General features: G+C 38.6%; 1 protein-coding gene across 13 annotated transcripts in view; it reads right to left on the bottom strand.

Annotated features, from left to right (window-relative positions):
• The window catches only part of ZMYND11 (zinc finger MYND-type containing 11), a 146,845-nt gene that overhangs the window by 18,416 nt on the left and 107,853 nt on the right, over positions 1-20,576 (bottom strand). For 10 of the 13 annotated variants that reach the window (XM_070390911.1, XM_070390901.1, XM_070390972.1 and 7 more), the window contains 7 exons: positions 11,374-11,451; positions 10,851-10,943; positions 8,419-8,506; positions 7,817-7,872; positions 6,626-6,703; positions 5,394-5,512; positions 560-767 (listed from right to left, as the gene is read on the bottom strand). In XM_070390911.1, coding sequence (XP_070247012.1) covers positions 560-767; positions 5,394-5,512; positions 6,626-6,703; positions 7,817-7,872; positions 8,419-8,506; positions 10,851-10,943; positions 11,374-11,451 — 720 coding nt within the window. The remainder of the gene's footprint in view (positions 1-559; positions 768-5,393; positions 5,513-6,625; positions 6,704-7,816; positions 7,873-8,418; positions 8,507-10,850; positions 10,944-11,373; positions 11,452-20,576) is intronic. The other 3 variants (XM_070390929.1, XM_070390943.1, XM_070390989.1) reach the window with 1 other exon arrangement.

Here is a 20,576-nt window from a genome sequence, read left to right as displayed (position 1 = left end):
GCTAATGTGCCTATGGAAGAGCAGTAGAGCACTTAACTCTTCAAACAGGCAGGATCAGATCAGGGTGTGGGTGGCCTAGCTATCTGAATTGGGTTCAGTTTCTTTTGCAGAGCACTTCACAAATGTTTACACGAAAAAAAGGAGAAATGTCAGAGCAGTCTTTACAGCAGTGGTTCTCAACCTGTGGGTCGCGACCCCTTTAGGGGTCGAACGACCCTTTCACAGGGGTCGCCTAAGACCATCGGAAACACATATATAATTACATATTGTTTTTGTGATTAATCACTATGCTTTAATTATGTTCCATTTCTAACAATGAAAATACATCCTGCATATCAGATATTTACATTACGATTCATAACAGTAGCAAAATTACAGTTGTGAAGTAGCAACAAAAATAATTTTATGGTTGGGTGTCACCACAACATGAGGAACTGTATTAAAGGATTGTGGCATTAGGAAGGTTGAGAACCACTGCTTTACAGCAAGGAGTGTGCATTAACAATGTTCACAGTTAAAATAATAACTGATGTGTGGTTTCTATGTGGACACCACTCACTTGCTCATTGCTGGTAGAGGAGATACTGGATTCTGCCTCCTCCTCCCCACGGTCCTCATTCTTAGACTTCCAAAATCTTCCTTCACGAAGGAAACGTTGATGCAGTTCCAGCTCATCACAAGCCTTTTTCCAACCCATACTGCGTTTAACGTGCAGCCGATGGACATTGACTGTGATGTCCTGTATGTTTTCAGAAGGAATCCAAGCCCTAGCAACATTTAAAGGTATAGTTAGAAATTTCCAAAATGGTGGTGGACTCCATCCATTTGTAAAGTATGGTTTGTGGAAATTCCAATTTACTGACCTGTTAGCTATGGCTTGAATAAAAACTCTTACCAATCACTGAAGTGTCTCAAATTATCTCAGAACTATTTTCTTTAACCAGCTTAACATTGTCATGGTTTAGATATAAATTTTGCATAAGTCCTTTTTAAAATGTTATCTCTTATTGATATAAATACTGTAAGTTACTTAAAATCTAGCTATTTGCAGATGAGAAGTACAGAATCATTTGAAAATGCCCAGAAATTTTCATGAGATTCATACATATGAGGGCTTCCAAAAAATATTATCTAGTGAGGTATATTTATATTACATCCCTACTCATTAGCTGAACCATATTTAATTAATGGACAGAGAAGTGTCTGACTCATTCGGCAATCAAGTACACAGCTATGAACACAACTTCAAGTGTCTCTGAATTATATGTAATATTGATCTAAAACTATAGAATGAAAAATGTATTTGGTTTTATTGGGAAAAATGCTGACAATTTTCCTGGGCACTAATCATTAGACTGGACTGAAATAATATCGAGAATGCTGTTTACTGTGTGCTGGTGAAGACACCGCAAAGCATACAACAGTGAGTGAGGCCCATCTGATCTTGAGTATTACTCCTACCAACAAGGGTATTTTGGTTCACTTTTAAAAGCTGTGGGTTTTTAGAGAGATTTCTATTATGAACAATGCTGACTACCTGTAACAAACTCCTGAACTGTGAAAGTATTTCCCCTTAAATTTTCTACTTGTGCCCTGGATACAATAAAATTAATTAGTATCTATTCTTAACATGGGACTTAATTCTCAATGTTGTTCATAATACATTCTTATCCTCTTTTTAAAATACATTTATTTTTATTGTTGATAGTATTACAGATAACTCTCACTCCCCGCCCCCCTTTTACCTTCCTCCTCCCAGCCCCTACCTACCACCCCAGGTCTTCACTACCCTATTGCCCGTGTCCATGGGCTATGCATATAAATCTCCTCTTTAATCAACTCCATTATTGTAGGTAATCAGATTTCACTTTTAAAGGTTATCAGTGGGTATGAGATCTGATCTACAAAAAAAATAACTGAAATGGCAAACAAACACTCCACAATTTAAAGTGTTAATAAACAGAGATATAATCTAATTTGGCTATATCTATACATCTGTCATGATTCTTTGAATATATGTAGAATAAAATGGCTCAGGGATATCTGAAGGCAAATGAACATAAACCATTCTATTTTTTCTTGTAGGACCTGATTTTCTGGCTGTGCCACCCCACCCTCTAACTACATGCAGCAGAAAGAGTTAGCCTTGACAAGGAGACCTTATCAGCTACTTTTTTTTCCTCTTGCAGGCAAAACCTTGCAAATCTTACCTATACTTTAAGGCAGTGGTTCTCAACCTTCTGGCCCTTTAAATACAGTTCCTCATGTTGTGACCCAACCATAAAATTATTTTCGTTGCTACTTCATAACTGTAATGTTGCTACTGTTATGAATCGTAATGTAAATATCTGATATGTAGGATGGTCTCAGGCGACCCCTGTGAAAGGGTCGATCGACCGCCAAAGGGGTCGCAACCCACAGGTTGAGAACCGCTGGAGGGATCACAGTCACCTTTCTTTCCTAGAACATTACGATTTACCAAGGTCAAGGGACAAGGTAGCACATTCTGAGTGTACAGAAGGGACTAGTCTGAAACCATTTATTTATTTAAAATTTACTTTTTTCTCCTACCTACATGTAAAGATATGATGAAATGACAGAAGAATATTTATTGGATCATTATATAACAATGAGAATGTATTTAAATACCACTAAACTTGTACATTTAAAAAAAGCATTAATGAAAACTTTCAGCTGGTAGCCCTTATTAGCCATCTGTTCTCGCTGTATAACATGTTGTTTAAGTAATTAAAACTAATGATCATAATATTTATAAAGTTTGTTTTCCAATAAATCAAATATTCTAATAATGATAGAAAATCATTTTCAAGGTGTTCCTTCATCAATCCTTCACTTCAAATATTGTACTGGTTACACTGTAACCAGGAAAGGAAAAAGACTAGATTGAAAGTAAAATTGTAGATCTTTTATTTTCTAAAATAAAAGCTTGAGTCCCATCTGCCCAGAATCTTCAGATAAAAATCTTACAGAAAGTTTTTTGGGGAAAAAAACTTCTGGAAATATAATTTTATTTTATATGTAATGAGGTCTTTATATATAAAAATTTCTTTAAACCTTATAAACTCATACAGGATAGGTACTAATGAGGCCCCTACTTTATAAGTGAGGAAACAAGGCTGAGAGAGACTAAATAACTTGCCCAAGACTAGAGTAGAAAACGATGGTGCAAGAACACAAATCTAACCACTGGACCTTCCCTGGTATCAATTTAGAGATTTCTACAGATTAGTGTTTCTATAGAACGGCTGCCCTAACTCACTTGTGACGTGTGCATTGCTTCCCCACTGGTTTTGATGGAAAACTGAAACAAACTGAATATGAGCATGTAACATTGAAAATTACCACTTAATCATACAATTTGAACATTCATTTTGTACTTAATTATGGTATTACTAGAGGCCTGGTGCATGAAATTTGTGCACTGGGCGGGGGGGGGGAGGGGGGGGGCGGGGGGCGGGGAGTGTCCCTCAGTCCAGCCTGCACCCTCTCCAATCTGGGACCCCTCGGGGGATGTCTAACTGCTGGTTTAAACTGCTGGATGTCTAAACTGGCAGTCGGACATCCCTCTCACAATCCAGGACTGCTGGCTCCCAACCGCTCGCCTGCCTGCCTGCCTGATTGCCCCTAACTGCTTCTGCCTGCCAGCATGATCACCCCCTTAACAACTCCCCTGCCAGCCTGATCGACGCCTAACTGCTCCCCTGCTGGCCCGATCGCCCCGAACTGCCTTCCCCTGCCAGCCCAATTGCCCCCAACTGCCCTCCTCTGTTGGCCCAATCGCCCCCAACTGCCCTCCCCTGCTGGCCATCTTGTGGCTGTGGGCGCCGCCATCTTTGAGGGCATGGCAGTAAATTAGCATATTCCCTCCTTATTGATTGTGGGCACAGCCATCTTTGTAACAGCGTGAGGGTCAATTAGCATATTCCCTATTTATTAGATAGGATTATTTAACTGTTTCTTGCCATTAAAGCAGTGTCAGCTGATTGTGCATCTATCTATGAAAGAACAAAACTTTTTTTGAAATGTACACTATTCACAGGTTTCTTAGAACTAAACTTCTACTTAAATTAAATGGAGACTAGGTAAAAATTCACTATGGGAGGAATAAAGTTTCATTCTGTAGCTTCTTTTTATAGTAATAACAACTATACAGGACACTTACCCTCCTGGCATGATAGGAGACAGACGCTTCATGAAATGTAAATTTAAATCCTTGGACAGTAAGTAATACTTTTAGATCATGTAGCTGACTTTTGGCACTTTTTCCCTTTAATTTAATATTTGTGTTAAATGAACCCCCCACAAATTTCATGTGAATTATTTTTCCTATTGTGGCTTGGTTAGTTAGACTCATTAATCTCTGAGTCCTATGACAATTCACAGTACTTGAATTCACTTTTAGAGTCAATGCTTTTATGACACATTATTTAGGACACTATCTTAGACTTTCTAACGTTCAATGTGCAGTAAAATTTAAGGCCTTAATATCACAATAAAGGAGATAGCTATAATTTTATAGAACAGTTTAGCATTCTGTGTGTCAAATAACTATGCAAAAATAATTTTATAGTAATAAAAAGGGGTTTTACCCTTGGGATACATATATTGTTATATTATGAAAATGCAAATTTTATGCTTTGCTGTATACATATCCCTAGCAACAGAAACTTTAAAATCTAGATTGGAAACAATGTCTGGTAATTCTATGCATATAATTCTTACATATACTTAGATCCCAAGATTGAAATTCTATTCTACTGCTGAGTTGCTTATTTTTGTCTATGGTTTTTGAAAGATGGTTGAAACCACCATAATGTCATTAGAATACTATGAAATGGACACATCTTAAGAATCCTTCCCCCCTTCACTGCCATCAGGAATTCAGGTCAGCATTAACATGCATCTGAGTTCAACAGTGTCAGTTACTGAAACTATCTTGCTTAGTAAAAAGTAACTGAAATATACCTAAAGACACAATTTATAGAACTCATTGTTAGTTGCCTAGTCAAGTTATATGCTGTTTCTTAAGAAACTTCATGCTGTTTCTGATAAAGCTACCAGAACACTGGTAATGGCCGGACTGAGTCTTAAGAACTGAGAGCTTGCCCTAACCGGTTTGGCTCAGTGGATAGAGCGTCAGCCTGTGGACTCAAGGGTCCCAGGTTTGATTCCGGTCAAGGGCATGTACCTTGGTTGCGGGCACATCCCCAGTAGGGAGTGTGCAGGAGGCAGCTGATCGATGTTTCTCTCTCATCCATGTTTCTAACTCTCTATCCCTCTCCCTTCCTCTCTGTAAAAAATCAATAAAATATATTTTAAAAAAAAAAGAACTAAGAGCTCAGCTACTACGGCTGCATGTGGGTCATGATTACCTTTGATGGTGGTGACCAAAGAAGCGGACGTCAACCTGATTGTCCTCCTTCTGCATGACCTTGGCTGGCCAGAATCCAAAACCTTTCATCTTAGCCCAAACCAGTTCATGATTAGGTATCTGCAAATAAAACGTTCTACCTTGTCATTACTTTTAAAGTATTAAGTATAAGTGTATCATTCATTAATATTGAATTAGTTAAGTATAATTCATTATTTTGAAAACATTACTAGACACATAGAACTTGTTTTCTTTTTTCTGGGATTGACTGACTTTGCCTCCAAGAAAAACACCAAAAACTAAAATTTGCATTAGAGTAGGAATATGGACCTTCATTTCTGAGAAGAAACGAGAAAAATACCCACTTACTATCCTGTAGCACTATGAAATGAGGCAGTGGGGGCAAACAGAAGGCCCTCACTGTGTTTCATGAGCCTGTTAGAAATGGGAGGATTTGAAGCCCTGATTCAAACCTAACTAATCAGAGATTCAAATTTTAAAAAACTTTCAAGTGACTGAGAAGCACGTAACTTCTGGAAGACCGATTGCTCTCAGGTGGCCTTTTACATCCGTGCCTTTGGGGCCCCCAGAACACTTACAGGTTTTCTTGTCATTACCCTTCCTGAAATCATCTCATTTTAGGGGAAATTATACAGGTATTAACATCTATAAAGTCTTCAATTTCTTGTGAAAGAATAAGAAAAGCAAAAATCTATTATATATATTAAGGGACTCAATGTTTAGTCTTAAGTTCCTTGTTTTAAAGTCAAAATTGGGCCGGAACTGGTTTGGCTCAGTGGATAGAGCGTCGGCCTGTGGACTGAAGGGTCCCAGGTTCGATTCCGGTCAAGGGCATGTACCTGGGTTGCGGGCGCATCCCCAGTGGGGGGTGTGCAGGAGGCAGCTGATCGATGTTTCTCTCTCATCGATGTTTCTAGCTCTCTGTCTCTCTCCCTTCCTCTCTGTAAAAAAATCAATAAAATATATTTAAAAAAAAATAAAAAAATTTAAAAAAAGCCAACCTTTAAAAAAAAAATAAAGTCAAAATTGGATAACAATCCCAAGCTGTTTTTCCCACGTCTCAGTTTTTACACTCACTGAAACCATATGTCCTATGATATAAAGAAACATATTTAGGAAGGATTATAAACTTTAAGCAAACTGGAAATAAACTTCCTTAGAGCATCATATACTTAAGAGGTAAAACACAAAAAATCACAAAATGTCACATACGCAAGGATAGCAGAACCAATTGTCAGGACGAGCATTTGACAAATAGAAGCAGTTCTTGCAAAGCTGTAACTCATCCAGCTGAAAAAGAAAAACAACTATTTTAGACTACAAAATATAAAGATCTGCATTAAACTATATAAAATCGATCCACGTAAATTAACATTCTTGTTCATGTACACAAATAGCCTTGAATTTTGTTCCTAAGTTTAAATTTTAAGTTTTCAATAATATTGGAAAAGCCTGCCACTTTCCTGTTCAAACCACCCCCATGGTCTCAGATTGCATTTAAAAGAGAAAACAAATTCCTTACAAGGCCTGGCATGTCTGACCTCTGCGTTCCAGCCTCACTGGTGCCTTTGGCTCTTCAGTTCTTGGATTAATGCAATTTCCTCAGTAAGGTCTTCCTCATCTACCCACATAAAATATCCACTACCAATAATAGCAGTTCTTACTTTGCCTCATTCTCCATTTTAGTCTTTGTTTTCTTTCATAACATTTTTTTTCCAACTTATAAACATATTTTGACTGTTTCTTATTTAAGTATCCCTCTTCAGAATACAGCTCCATTAGCAGGAAGCCAGTACCTTGATCACCATTTCATTCCTCCTAACACACGCCCAGCACACAATAGACACTCAGTAAACATATATTTAATGGATTTTAAAAAGTCAAATTTGAAATGAATTTAAGAAACAAAACTTTTATATAATTGAGACACTTTTGCAAAGACAATATGATTACAGGTGTTTCAAATAAGAAAGACCATATACACAAAAAAACCTTCCCAAAATAGTATTTCATTTACTATATAAATATGAACTGTGTTGTTTGGTTGTTCTTTTTTTGCCTGTGCAGTATCCTTTATCCAAAGAAGTAACATTTGTTGAGTGTCTCTGCCCCATACAAAACATGTACATGCATTAGGTAACCAATAACTTAAGGGTAATTAAAAAAGAGCAAACAAAATTTCTTTGTAGAAGTTACTTAGTAACTAAATCTCCTAGGATGTCTCTGAGAATAGTTTGACAGAATTTTTTGCCTCTATTTGCATTATTTCCCATGTATATAAAAAATGGAAATAAATTTATATTTAATGGAAATTGCAAAATTAAAATATGTAAGATGAGTGGGATTGTGAAATAAATTAATTCGAAATATAGTAAGAGTTTAATTACTAGGTATAGACAGTACCTCATGACAGGTATCTTTATACAGCATTCTTGCAATGTCAGCTTGCTCACTGTCTGCTGTAATTAAAGACAGATATCCATTACCAATAATCTAAAATATAGACTACCAAAATTAATACTCACTTAAATTTTCTTTCATTTTGACAAAAGTAGATATATACCATTTAAAACAAAATGTGTATTGTTTTTAAAAGTTCAGGCAGTGAAATAAAATTCTACAGGCAGCTTTAATTTCACATCTAACATAGCACTAATTCTCTAGGTATAGAGTGGCCTCTTTCTTTACCTTTAAATGATAGAATATTAATGGGGAAACAACCAGAATTAATCACAGCGCTTATAAAAAGCCTTTCAACTAAGTTTATAAATAAAACTATAAAAAGTAATACTTTCATCATTTAGTGTACTAGTGTTTTGCTTTTGGACAGTTCATTCTATAAGCTATAACTACATTACCAAATATTTTTAAGATTAAACCATAACATTACTTACAGATCATTAAAATACTAATTTTAATGTAATATTTTATAAAAGTTATTTCTCAACATGGAATGTAAATGGTATGAAAAAAAAATGCAAAAGAAAAAGCAAAAAATATTCAACCTCCATAGAAAATCACTGTATTGTGGAGAAGTAGCTGAGCATCAGCTTTGAACTCTTCATAACTTCGGTATTTCCCTTCATTCACTTTCTGCAGTGATTAAAAAACAAAATGGCAAGAGTTACTAGTAAAAATATTTGTCTGCAATATGATAACATGGTTAGAGTATGGGATGCAACAGATTTTTCCAAACAACATCATGGCTACTCCTGTGTCCCACAGTGTTGACACACCATATGTAAGAGAAACCCACAACTCCACTGCAGTTAGAATGTGACAGTATGGTGAAGTGTGGCAGATCTGCTGTCCTATAGCCACTGCTGTCTTTTCTACTGATTTACTAGAGTGAACTTGGCAGCTTGAACATCTTCTTGTGTAGCGATGATAAAAGCTCACTGTAAATAGTTAAAAGCTTTGGCCAATGTCGCTGATGAGAACTTAACTACTTATTATAACACAGGAGAATAAAGATTGAAGAAAAAGAACTGTTAGCCCCTGTGACAGTTTAACATAACTAAAGAAGACACATTTGTAATTCTGAATTGGGAAAGGTTAGGTGGGAAATCCGAGGGGTTTCTGGGATAAGACAAAATTTTTAGAAGGGGGTATGACAAATTAACTCAACAACAAGAAGGCATTTTCTTATCCTTGTGATATTTTTAGGAAATAGGTTTGAAAATTGCTTGGCTTTCAAATACTAAAATATGAAGGCCTCTAAAGAATAATTAAGATCTGCCCTGACAGGTGTGACTCTGGCTGGGTGTAGTCCAGGGAACTGAAAGGTTGCACTGTTCGATTCCAGCTCAGGGCACATGCCCAGGTTCTGGGCTTGATCCCCAGGAAGGGGTGTGCAGGAGGCAGCTGATCAATGTTTCATTCTCTCTCCCCACCCCCTCTCTAACTATCAATTTAAAAAAAGGTTAAGAACCAACCTTTTTCTTGAAATCCTCCAAAACCCAATTCAGTGGCCCTTTTTCGGAAGGCTTCTCCCAGATTCTCTAGCTGAAAGTAGTTGCCTCCTGTCATGTGCCACAATTTACTGTATTGGGCTCCGGGATGCTTATACCCCCTTTGTGATTTGTGAGGTATGCACTGTGCCTTGTATTTTGATCTGGATTGTAGTTAAGCTCCTACAATCATAAAAATCATGTCTTCCTCTACTTTTCTTACAGTGCTTTTGCTCATGAATAGCACTTGCCAAGCAGAGAACCAAGACAGCATCCACCTACCTAGTGTTCTCTATGGAGCCAAGAGGATCAAACTGGGGATCTGGGTCGGTGCCATGCAGGAAGGGAAAGCTGCAGGGGCATGGGCAGGGGCAGGAAGGGCAACTGGGTTCAACATTCTTTCAGAGGCCTCAGAGTTTAGGAAAAGAGGCGATACCTGAGGCTATGAAATCTGCCAGTAGTAGGTAAAATTTAAATTGTTTTTATTCTAGGATTTGCCAGAATTTTAAGGGAACAACTGTCATTTACTCTTTCCTTCCATAGAAATAATACACCTTTAGTCTTTCTCAGCTGCTAAGGCAGCGGTTCTCAACCTGTGGGTCGTGACCCCTTTGGGGGGGGGGGTCGAACGACCCCTTCACAGGGGTCGCCTAAGACCACTGGAAAACACATATATAATTACATATTGTTTTTGTGATTAATCACTATGCTTCAATTATGTTCAATTTGTAACAATGAAATTGGGGGTCACCACAACATGAGGAATTGTATTAAAGGGTCGCGGCATTAGGAAGGTTGAGAACCACTGTGCTAAGGGATTAGGAAACTTATAAGATAATTTCAAATAATTCCTACGGTCTTCCTATAAGCTATTATGGCCAACCATAAGATTTTAAAATTTCAAAATGACACATAAATTACAAAATTAGTAATTCAGCAACCCTAACTTAAAACATGTCTAAGTGTTCTAGGGGATTTTATTGCAATTAGTAATTAAATATTAACAAACCCAACAATCCTCAGCTAGCATTGATAACATTAAGAACTTCAAGAATAATTTGATTCAAGTTCATTTCATTGTTTCCCAAGACTCTAGATTAGTTCTATGCTCTAATTTTTCCTTGAGAGAAAACCCCAAGCACTACTGCTAAAACTAGGGACCTGTGTCCAGATGTGAATTTTTTACATCTGAAATATTAAATTGACCAGGGTCCCATCCATTTGCTTTCACAAACAAGTATCAAGACTTTACAGGTCGCTTAAAACCAGCCCTATTAAAAGGCCTGGTTGTACCAGAGTGATCACACGAAATTTAAAACAATAGGCACGTACGTGTGGTGGCCATGCTTAGCTGGTTCTAGTAAGACACTGGGCAGGCACATCCTCCTCAAGAAGGAATGGCACCCAGGATCATGCTTGGCTGTGATCTCTCATTCACCTGGGAGCCATGAGGTAAATGGGAAGCAGTACGGAAGGCCTGGATTTACCTCTTGTATGGTGGGGACGTCAACCGCTGAATGCACCAGCCTCCGGTACATCGGGTGTTTGCTGTCCTTTCCCTTTTTATTAAGGTCTATAGCCTGAAAGGTCATTAAATACACCAGTTTAAATGTGGCTAGAGAGAGACAGGTAAAACATCAATTTCTAAAGAAGTACTTTAGAACTTAACAGAGAAATGTACATGCACTATATAGTTTAACATGGCATTCCTTAAGGTTTTGACAAAACAGTTATTTTGGAGCGTTCCATTTCATTTTAAACACTATCAATGAAAATGTTCTGATAAACAATTTTTTTAAATGTAAATGTTTCTAATCTAATGCAGCTAAGGAAATGTCTGTTCTAAAACAAAGACAAAACACAAATATCTAAAAGCCTATTATAGAACTATTTATTATACAAAAGAATTATGACAAAACTGCTCTATACATATTTACTTGTCAGTCATTAACTTTTAAAGAGTGAACCAGAGTGAAATCTAATTGGGAAGACTCCAGGGGCAGGACTCACCCTCTCCTTCATGCGGGAGACTATGAACCTCAGGTATGTGCTCATCTCTTGTTTGTTTGTATTTTTCTTCTTGATGCTCTGTTAAAAACAGGAAAGGCCAGATATAAAATCTGATCATTTATATGTCTATATTCACGTAAAAGACTTCTATATATAAAAGATTATAGTCTGCTAAAATTTCATTTATAAAATGCACTATTTCCAAAATATTTGATACAGAGGATTTTGAGATTTGCATAGCAAAAATAACATGTACTGTAATAAGAATCAGAAAATATTATGTTGTACTTGAAATAATACCTTAGAAAATTATGCATTTGTTTCTTGATATTTTGGAACTTAAACCAATTTTCAGATTAAAAAGAAATGACAACAATAATGATAACATAATAATGACATAATATAGAATCACTTATTTGATATATATTCATAATGAATGGCTGAAGTCCTTTAGGGTGCATTTTAAGTTAGCAATCGTGCATGGTGACTTTCAAAATAACTTTATTAAAAATCTGTTACTTATGAAATATGTGCAGTAGTGCAGTGGCACACACCTACATATCTGTCTTAAAGTGCTATTGATCTAGTCAGTATAAATCTAATTTCTGTCAGGCTGGCCTAAAAGCTAATTAGGTTCTTCAATTTATCTCTCAGAAAATCTAACTTCACATGAAGAAGGAAAAATCCAGGATTCTATTTCTCTTATGTCCTTTGTAGATAGCAAAGAAATGAAGACAAACATTCTCATTTCTTTAGTCAAGGTTAAGAAATCACAGCAGACACTGGGTCATAAGCAGATGGAACAGCAGAGGACCAAGTAGGTCTGGGCTATCTACTAACAGATGCTTTAACTTTTTCAGGCCACTAGATTATAACTCCCAAAGAAACATAAATGCAGGAAATCATCTTAATATGCTTAATACAGTTACATTTCTCATGTAACTGAGAAGTCTTAGCCAGAGCTTAAGCGAATTGATTATACACACAATATTAAAATACTATCCTATATAATAAAAGGGTAATATGCAAATCAACCGAACGGCGGAACAAATGGTCGCTATGATGTGCACTGACCACCAAGGGGCAGACGCTCAATGCAGGAACTGCCCCCTGGTGGTCAGTGTGCTCCCACAAGGGGGAGTGCTGCTCAACCACAAGCTGGGCTCGGGCTCACAACTGGCGAGCGTAGCAGTGGTGGTGGGAGCCTCTCCCGCCTGTGTGGCAGCACTAAGGATGTCTGACTGCTAAAGGGCTCAGGCCAGGCTAAAGGACACCCCCCCCCCCCCCCCCGATACATGAATGTCGTGCACTGAGCCTCTAGTCCTAATATATAAAAAGCTAGGAGTCATCACAACGGAAACAACCGGACTGATGACTGAACACTAGGCTGCGTGGGGCAACCAGGCTGGCGGGGGTGCGGCCGTTAGGGGCCACCAGGCCAGCAGGGCTGGGGGCAGTTGGGGGCGACCAGGCCGGCAGGGGGGGCAATTGGGGGCAACCACACCGGCAGTCAGAGACGGTTAGGGGTGATCAGGCTAGTTTAAAAGGCAATGACCTTTCTTGGACCCCGTGTTTATAATTTCGGGGAGAGAAGGGCTTTGATGTAGCTTGTGAAGTCTCATTTTTAACAAGATCCCCAGTGATTCTCACGCACACAAACATGTGAGAACTATTAACTGGCCCCTTCCATAAGCCAGACACAACAGAGAACTAAGCTCAGTTCCTGCATTCTGCAAATCTCACAGTAGTGTAGAGGGAGCTCTCAGTGGGTCAGTTAGGGGGGCAATTAGGGCGGTCAGGCAGGCAGGTGAGCCAGCAGTCCCAGATTTGAGAGGGATGTCCTAAACCGGCAGTCGGACATTCCCCCAAGGGGTCCCTGACTGGAGAGGGTGCGGGCTGGGCTGAATGAATTTCATGCACGGGGCCTCTAGTATATAATAAAAGCCCAGTGACCGAATAGCAGAACGACCAGTTGAGCAGTCACTATGACGTGCACTGACCACCAGGGGACACTCGACTGACTGGAATGAATGGCTGCTCCCGCAGCAGGTAGATCCCCACAGGCCACGCCCCCCACCAGTGCACAAATTCCGTGCACCGGGCCTTAGTATATAAATAAAACATAGAAAAGTATCTTCTTAGCTGGGGATTGTTTCATGGGCTTCACATTTAAAGTCACATTTAAAGTGACTTGCTCCTTCCACTTTTTGCCTGAATTCTTTGGCAAAATGCACAGACACAATCAATGGTTCCTTCCTTACCCAGCTTTATGGTATGACCTGTGCACACAGCTTCTAAATGGAGCTTCTTAAAATGCAGCTGGGCTTTACCTCTGAGCATCTGAGCTGGAATTTCTGGGGGAAGGTCCTATGCTCTCTGTATCTGCTTGTTCACTCTTCTATTTGTTAATTCCTCAGGTATTTGTGACATGACCAAGACCAAGCACCAAGGGTGTAGATGTGTAGTTTAAAAGGCAATGACCTTCCTTGGACCCCATGTTTATAATTTCGGGGGGAGAAGGGCTTTGATGTAGCTTGTGAAGTCTCATTTTTAACAAGATCCCCAGTGATTCTCACGCACACAAACATGTAAGAACTATTAATTGGTCCCTTCCATAAGCCAGACACAACAGAGAACTAAGCTCAGTTCCTGCATTCTGCAAATCTCACAGTAGTATAGAGGGAGCTCTCAGTGGGTCTGATGCACAATCAGCTATTAGCACTTTGGACAAATGTTTTTGCAGCATGGACATCCTCCCACAAACTGCTTTTTATACTAAACAATTTGTTAAACTTGATATAGGGAAGAGAAAAAGTAAGAAGTCCAAGAAAGCTGTTTTTTTTCTTACCTCTTGGGAAACCTACATTCCCTTAAAAAGAAAGAGTAAAAACAATGATTCCAGCTACATGCTCTACCATGCCAAATATTTTGGGTACAGTATGAAACAGTTGATCCCAAATATCAATCTGATCATTAAACCATAAATTTGTATAAATTCAGATGTAGTAACAATGTACATCAGGTTAGAAGCCTTGTAATATCTGTGGGACTGTGGTTCTTTTGATAGGTAACATGTTCTTTAGGGGAAATATGCAGCCACCACTTTTATGTAGTGCTGAAGAGTAATGTTCCCTAAATATTGTCTACAGTCACCTGAGCAGTGATGATGGGGATGAGTTCCTCACTACATCTACCACAACATAGTCCTGTGTCGTGGGTTGCTGTGTAGTTCACGTGTACACAGAAATATGTTTTTCTCCTTCCTGTGCTCCAAACACCAATCTATGAAAATTTCACTGTTAGTAGGCTAACTTCTTTTCTTTTTGGAACCTTAGAAAACAAAGCAACTCAATATTTCCTTATGGGCAAAACTGATGCAGTGATAGAATCAGAACATCACTATAGACAAAACATCCTAACTACATTGGTCTTTCTTTGTAACAAAAACACTGAAAACACTTTGAATCGGTACAGAAAACCCTATTCTACTTTGCTTAAGTTTAGGTAACTTGTGCACTAAACTGTTCTTGTTTAAATAAAGGTCCATTTTCAATTCCTACTTCTTTCCCACAGAGAATTTACACAAAATGTGGGTGTCATATCCCACAATGCTTTGGTTTCATCTGTTTAAACTTTCTTAAGTGAACTGCTAAATTAGCGCAACCATGTGCAGCAATATTTCTTTCCTGTTGGGAAGAATGCAAATACAGTGTTCAGACTGAGGGCCTTAATTTCACAAATCTAAATGATAAATGTAAGATGATAATCTGGTTTTGTGTCTTGTTTAAGTTTGTTTAGAGTCAAGTAGCTAGAGTATCTCTTTTCTACTATGTGCAATTAAAAGTGGTGATATGAGCTTGGAAAAAGGACTATTTCATATAAAATGTAAAAGGAAACACAAGGGGGACATGTGACTTCCATGGCTGAATAGATATGACCTATCCCATCCTTCACAGCTCCAATTCCTTCAAAATATTACCTCAGGAGGTCTTCTACCCCATTTAATAAAGTGCTACCCAGACATAGCTATCCCACTCAATGTTCATCAACTGTGGCTGTTGAATCACTGGGAAAAACACCAATATCCACTTATATAAAGTTGTGGAACAGGCACAACATATCTGTGATGGAAAGTAATGAGGCCTTAGCCAGTATGCTCAGTGGATAGAGCATTGGCCCACAGACTAAAGGGTCCCAGCTTCAATTCTGGCCAAGGGCATGTACCTTGGTTGCTGGTTCCCAGCCCTGGTCAGGGTGTGTGCAGTAGGTGACCAATTGGTGTGTCTCTCTCACATCAATGTTTCTCTCTATCTCTCCTTTTTCCTTCCACTCTCTCTAAAAATCAATGGAAAAATATCCTCGACAGAGGATTAACAACAACAACAAAAAAGTAATGAGAACAATGGCTGAGGAGGAGGGTACAATGATCATGTTCTCTGCCTTGGTGGGACCTGGGTGTACAGGTGTGTGTGCATTTGTCTGTTCATCATATGGTACACTCAAGACTTTTGCAAACCCCTGCAAAGTAAATTTTACCTCAAAGAAAAAGCCCCACAATGTCAAGGTACCATGGCTTAGGGAGGGGCCTGGGCACTCACTGTGCCAGTACTCCAGGTGTTTCTAACAAGTGACCCTGACTGAGAATCACTGCCTTGCATTATTAAAGAGGCTATGTATTTACACAAACAGGTGCAGTGGCTCCAATTGTAACCTTGTAACTGAGAAGTGTTAAGTGGTAATCTTCAAAAGTCCTTTTAAAGTGATGCCAGACCTAGTAACTTTCTCCGTCTACTTGCTAAGACAGACAGAAATGTTTCTCTCCTATATTTGTTCACTGTGCAGATACTATACTAGAAACTTTAGTGATTTGGGTTGGATAGGATTCATCAAAAGGAGTGTCACATCCAAAAATTATTTTGTTGAAAACCTCTCCTACTTGTTTATTTTGTACTGCTGCCCAATCCACTTTTCTGGTGATAAATATGGGATTCTATTGCAGATAAAGGACAAGAACTGAAATGCACACAAGCCCTCTGTTGGTAAGTGAACAGCTGCCCTGGGGCACAGAGCTCTCTGCCCAGGATACTGAAAGGAGCCTGCTTCCCAGACCCGGGGCCCGGGGAGCTTCCTCAGCAAACTGAAGCAAACAAAAGAAAGAGAAGACCCTGAACAGATGCAAAACCTTTCCCAACAATGTGCAGGGATAAAACATTCGATATATATATAAAGTTAAAAAAACAACAACCATTTGTTATAAGATGCTTTCACATTTGCTAAACTTGTGTGGGCTTTCTTTCTAAAGTTTCCAGTTACAATTTAGACATTTAGTATTTCACACAAGAAATCAACAAAGCATTGCAGCTTCTGCCTCAGAGTGGCACTGTAAGACTTCTGGGTATTTCTTAGGTAATACATGTGAGCTGCTTTACGTGACATTCACAACAGTGTCTCAGGTAATGCCTGTCGGCCAAACCAAGCCACTCACAGTAGCCTGAGCAAAAGCTACTCTAACAGAAAGTAAAGGTTCGCTTCTAAGGTTAAATGCTATTCTGTCTGTAACATAACTAAGCAGGCAGCTCTTCATAAGTTTGGAAAACATAAAAGTAATGCTGTGTAGTATCTGAAGATTGTTTCAGACCCAATCTTTTCTCAGGCTTTGAAGAACTGTACCTACTGTTACTTACAGACTTCAGGACTCATCAGTAAAGGCCTCTCTGTAACAGCATGCAGCTCAAACCTAGTAAAGCCCAATAAATTTCTGGTAACTGTTCAAAACACCCAGCAGCATACAGGAGTGATTTGGGCAATATCTGCAAATTATCAAGGAACAAACTTTCCATTTCATGGCTAAAGTTGTTGGAACCATTTTAAAGGGACAATAATCACATGGCTGAAGCTGTGTTATAAATGTGCATAAGACATCCACTAAAGTGAGATGCTCTTAAGTGTATTATAGACAACTGAGGGGCTGCTTTCCTCTACTTAAAGGGAAAAAAAATAACAGAAAATCTTGAGCATCTTCCTGAGTAAGGGATTCTCAGGCCAGTTACAAACAATTGCTGGGATATAGCAAATCCGAAGAGTCTAGGTAGACATCTCAGACAAATCATGAATAATGTGTCACACTCAGTGACTTATGGTGTTTCTGGCTGGAAGAAGGTACAAGCAACTTTTGATCCACAACTGATCATTGATTACAGTGCCTAAGCATCACTAGTCAAAGGGACACTCAGGATTAAATGGTCTAGAATTTTCAATATTTTCTAGAGACCTTGCTTTAAACTGTAGAAACATTATTTTAGCAGAGGATGAAGTTGTGGAAGTATTATTCCAGTACACCAAGTATCCAAAAGAAAAAAAGTGTGAAATTAGAAATCAAGGTATCTTCTCATTTGTGCTGCTGGAGTTCAATTCAAATCCAAGTCCCCAAGTCTGCGACTAAAGAAAGACAAGCGCCTCATGCTTTTGGGGGGATTCCCAATATCCAGAATGTCCTTTGGCAGCAGACTCAACAGGGTTGGCAAACTTTCTCTGTGGAGGGCCAGACAGAAAATATTTTAGGATTTGAGAACACACACAGTGTGTCTGTTTCAACTATTCAATTGCCATGGTGGAGAAGACGCCATCTTAAATAACGTTCTAACAAAACTTGTGGAAACTAAAATTGGAATTTCTTATCATTTTCACATCACAAAATATTATCCCTCTTTTGATTTTTCTTCAACCATTTAAAAATGTAAACCCCATTCTTAGCTCATGAGCAATACAAAAACAGGTGGAAGGCTTGGTTTGACCCATGGACTGTGGTTTGCCAGCCCTTGACTAGACTCTTAAGTTCTGGAAAGCAGGATCCATAATAATCTACCTAATTCAGTGTTCTGTAACCAGGGGCTTGTACACTCTCTAGCACATGGTAAGTGCTAGGTGAATTGAAGTGATGATAGTCATTAGTAACCAAATTCACTGCTTACTACAAAAATATTCCATGCCATTCAACTGACAAGACCCATCCAAAATGTGAAAGAGTTAATCACACACCCAAGCTGTGTTTGCATATTCTGGCCATTCTAAACCATTTTATTTATTTCTGATGTGTGAACCATTTCGTTGCCAGTGGACCAAATATCACCTTTGGCCTCTAACAACCAAAGGCTCATTTAAATATTAATAAATTCACAAATCTGGAGCACTGGTTGAAAAGCAGATTCCTGAGCCTCAGCCCAGAGGCTGTGTTCTAAACAAGTACACCAGGTGATTTTGGTACAGGTTGCCCTGTAAGTTGGTGGAGAAACACTAATCTGCATTTAAATTACCTACATTGTTTGAAGAATTAAGAAACTCCAAGCTCTCTAACTATCTGTAATCACAGAAAAGAATCACAATAAATTTTATCTGCACATAAATTGCTTATGTTGTTACTGAAATTAGAGGCTCTAAAGTATTATCTACAACCATTTGTAATGATTGAATACAAAGTATGCATAACAAACCTCAATGTTTGAGACTTTAAGGGTAGAGCTGGTCTGATGGAAGTACCCCAAAGGCCTACCATTTCTCCTCCAATATCACTGAGGCCCCTGTTGCCCCATCAACGTCAATCATATTCTAGGACAGTTTTCTAAAAATATACTTACATTCAGTCTTTTTTACTCCCAGCACTGACATTAAAATTAACTCTCCAACATAAGACCTAAAGATAAGAACACCACACCTAATGCCAGTTCTAATGGTGGAAAACTTGGCTTACTTCTGCATGTGGGATGCACCAAATCACATGGAGTACCCTCTAGCTCAGGGGTGGGCAAACTTTTTGACTCGAGGGCCACAATGGGTTCTTAAACTGGACCAGAGGGCCGGAACAAAAGCATGGATGGAGTGTTTGTGTGAACTAATATAAATTCAAAGTCAACATCATTACATAAAAGGGTACGGTCTTTTTTTTTTTTTTTTTAGTTTTATTCATTTCAAACGGGCCGGATCCGGCCCGTGGGCCGTAGTTTGCCCACGGCTGCTCTAGCTCTATGCCAAATCTCCCACAACCAATCCAGCAACAGTCATTTGCACTTGAGTTTCTGGTAATAGCTTTTCTTATTTATTTACATTAAAGGATGTAAATTTAAACCTCCCTTAACCTGTCATAAATATGTCTTCTTACAGCTAAAAGTTGGAACTCTGAGGATAATGCAAACTACTAAGAGTGTTATAAAGTGGACACTTGGAGCATGCTAGCAAATGCAGCTCTACTAATAAGGTGTTTCCAGACTTGTTCATCCACATTTACAAACAGCACTGAATACTACTCCAGCTCTATATGTATTTATTAATTTTTACAAAGTCATCTCTTTGCTCTGACTGAACTAAGTTATGACTAGTTCAGATAATAAAATCAGCTTTCAGCTTTATAGCAGCCTGTCTAGGGCAGTGGTTCTCAACCCTTTAATACAGGTTCCTCATGTTGTGGTGACCCCCCAATTTCATTGTTACAAATTGAATATAATTAAAACATAGTGATTAATCACAAAAACAATATGTAATTATATATGTGTTTTCCGATAGTCTTAGGCGACCCCTGTGAAAGGGTCGTTTGACCCCCAAAGGGGTTGCGACCCACAGGTTGAGACTGCTGGTAGAGTGATTTACAAACTATTAAAGCATCTTTAATTGTACAGGCCACAAAACTAACTGATATTGTAAAAATATGTATTATTTCTACATCTACTATATTCACAAAAAAACTGCTACAGAGGTGTCATTATGCATGTCAGAAATTTTACCATTCATTATTAAATGGACTTTGGGGATAATTTTAAGCTCCTTTGTGGCATACTGCAGGGACCAGAGATTAGAAAAGGGACATTCAGGAAAACTTCATGGAACCAGGTTTTGTATCTACTTGTTCCTTCCCTTCTACACAATACTAATCTTTAAAGAAAGAACAAGATTTAAAAAGCAGAGGCAGAATGGCATTCCTCAGTGGAGTAAGCCTTTCCATCCTTTTCTGAAAATAAGTTGCCTGTCTCTGTTTTAAGGTCAAGAAATGAGTATCATTTGTTCTATGCTCACAGAGGCTGACTATCAGCTAATGGGAATACTACCTGCCCACCTGTCCACACCTTCCCCTGGCACCTCATGCATTTGCAGACAGTAAAAGGAAATTGCGCCCTTTGTACTATTTTCAGTTCAATACTGGAAACACTAAATAA

The sequence above is a fragment of the Myotis yumanensis genome, unplaced genomic scaffold, assembly GCF_028538775.1.
Source record: "Myotis yumanensis isolate MYYU_CA2020_CCGP unplaced genomic scaffold, mMyoYum1.0.hap1 SCAF_1, whole genome shotgun sequence".
Lineage (NCBI taxonomy): Eukaryota > Metazoa > Chordata > Mammalia > Chiroptera > Vespertilionidae > Myotis > Myotis yumanensis.
Note: the sequence above shows the minus strand (reverse complement) of the source record. Positions and strands in the feature narration are given on the sequence as shown.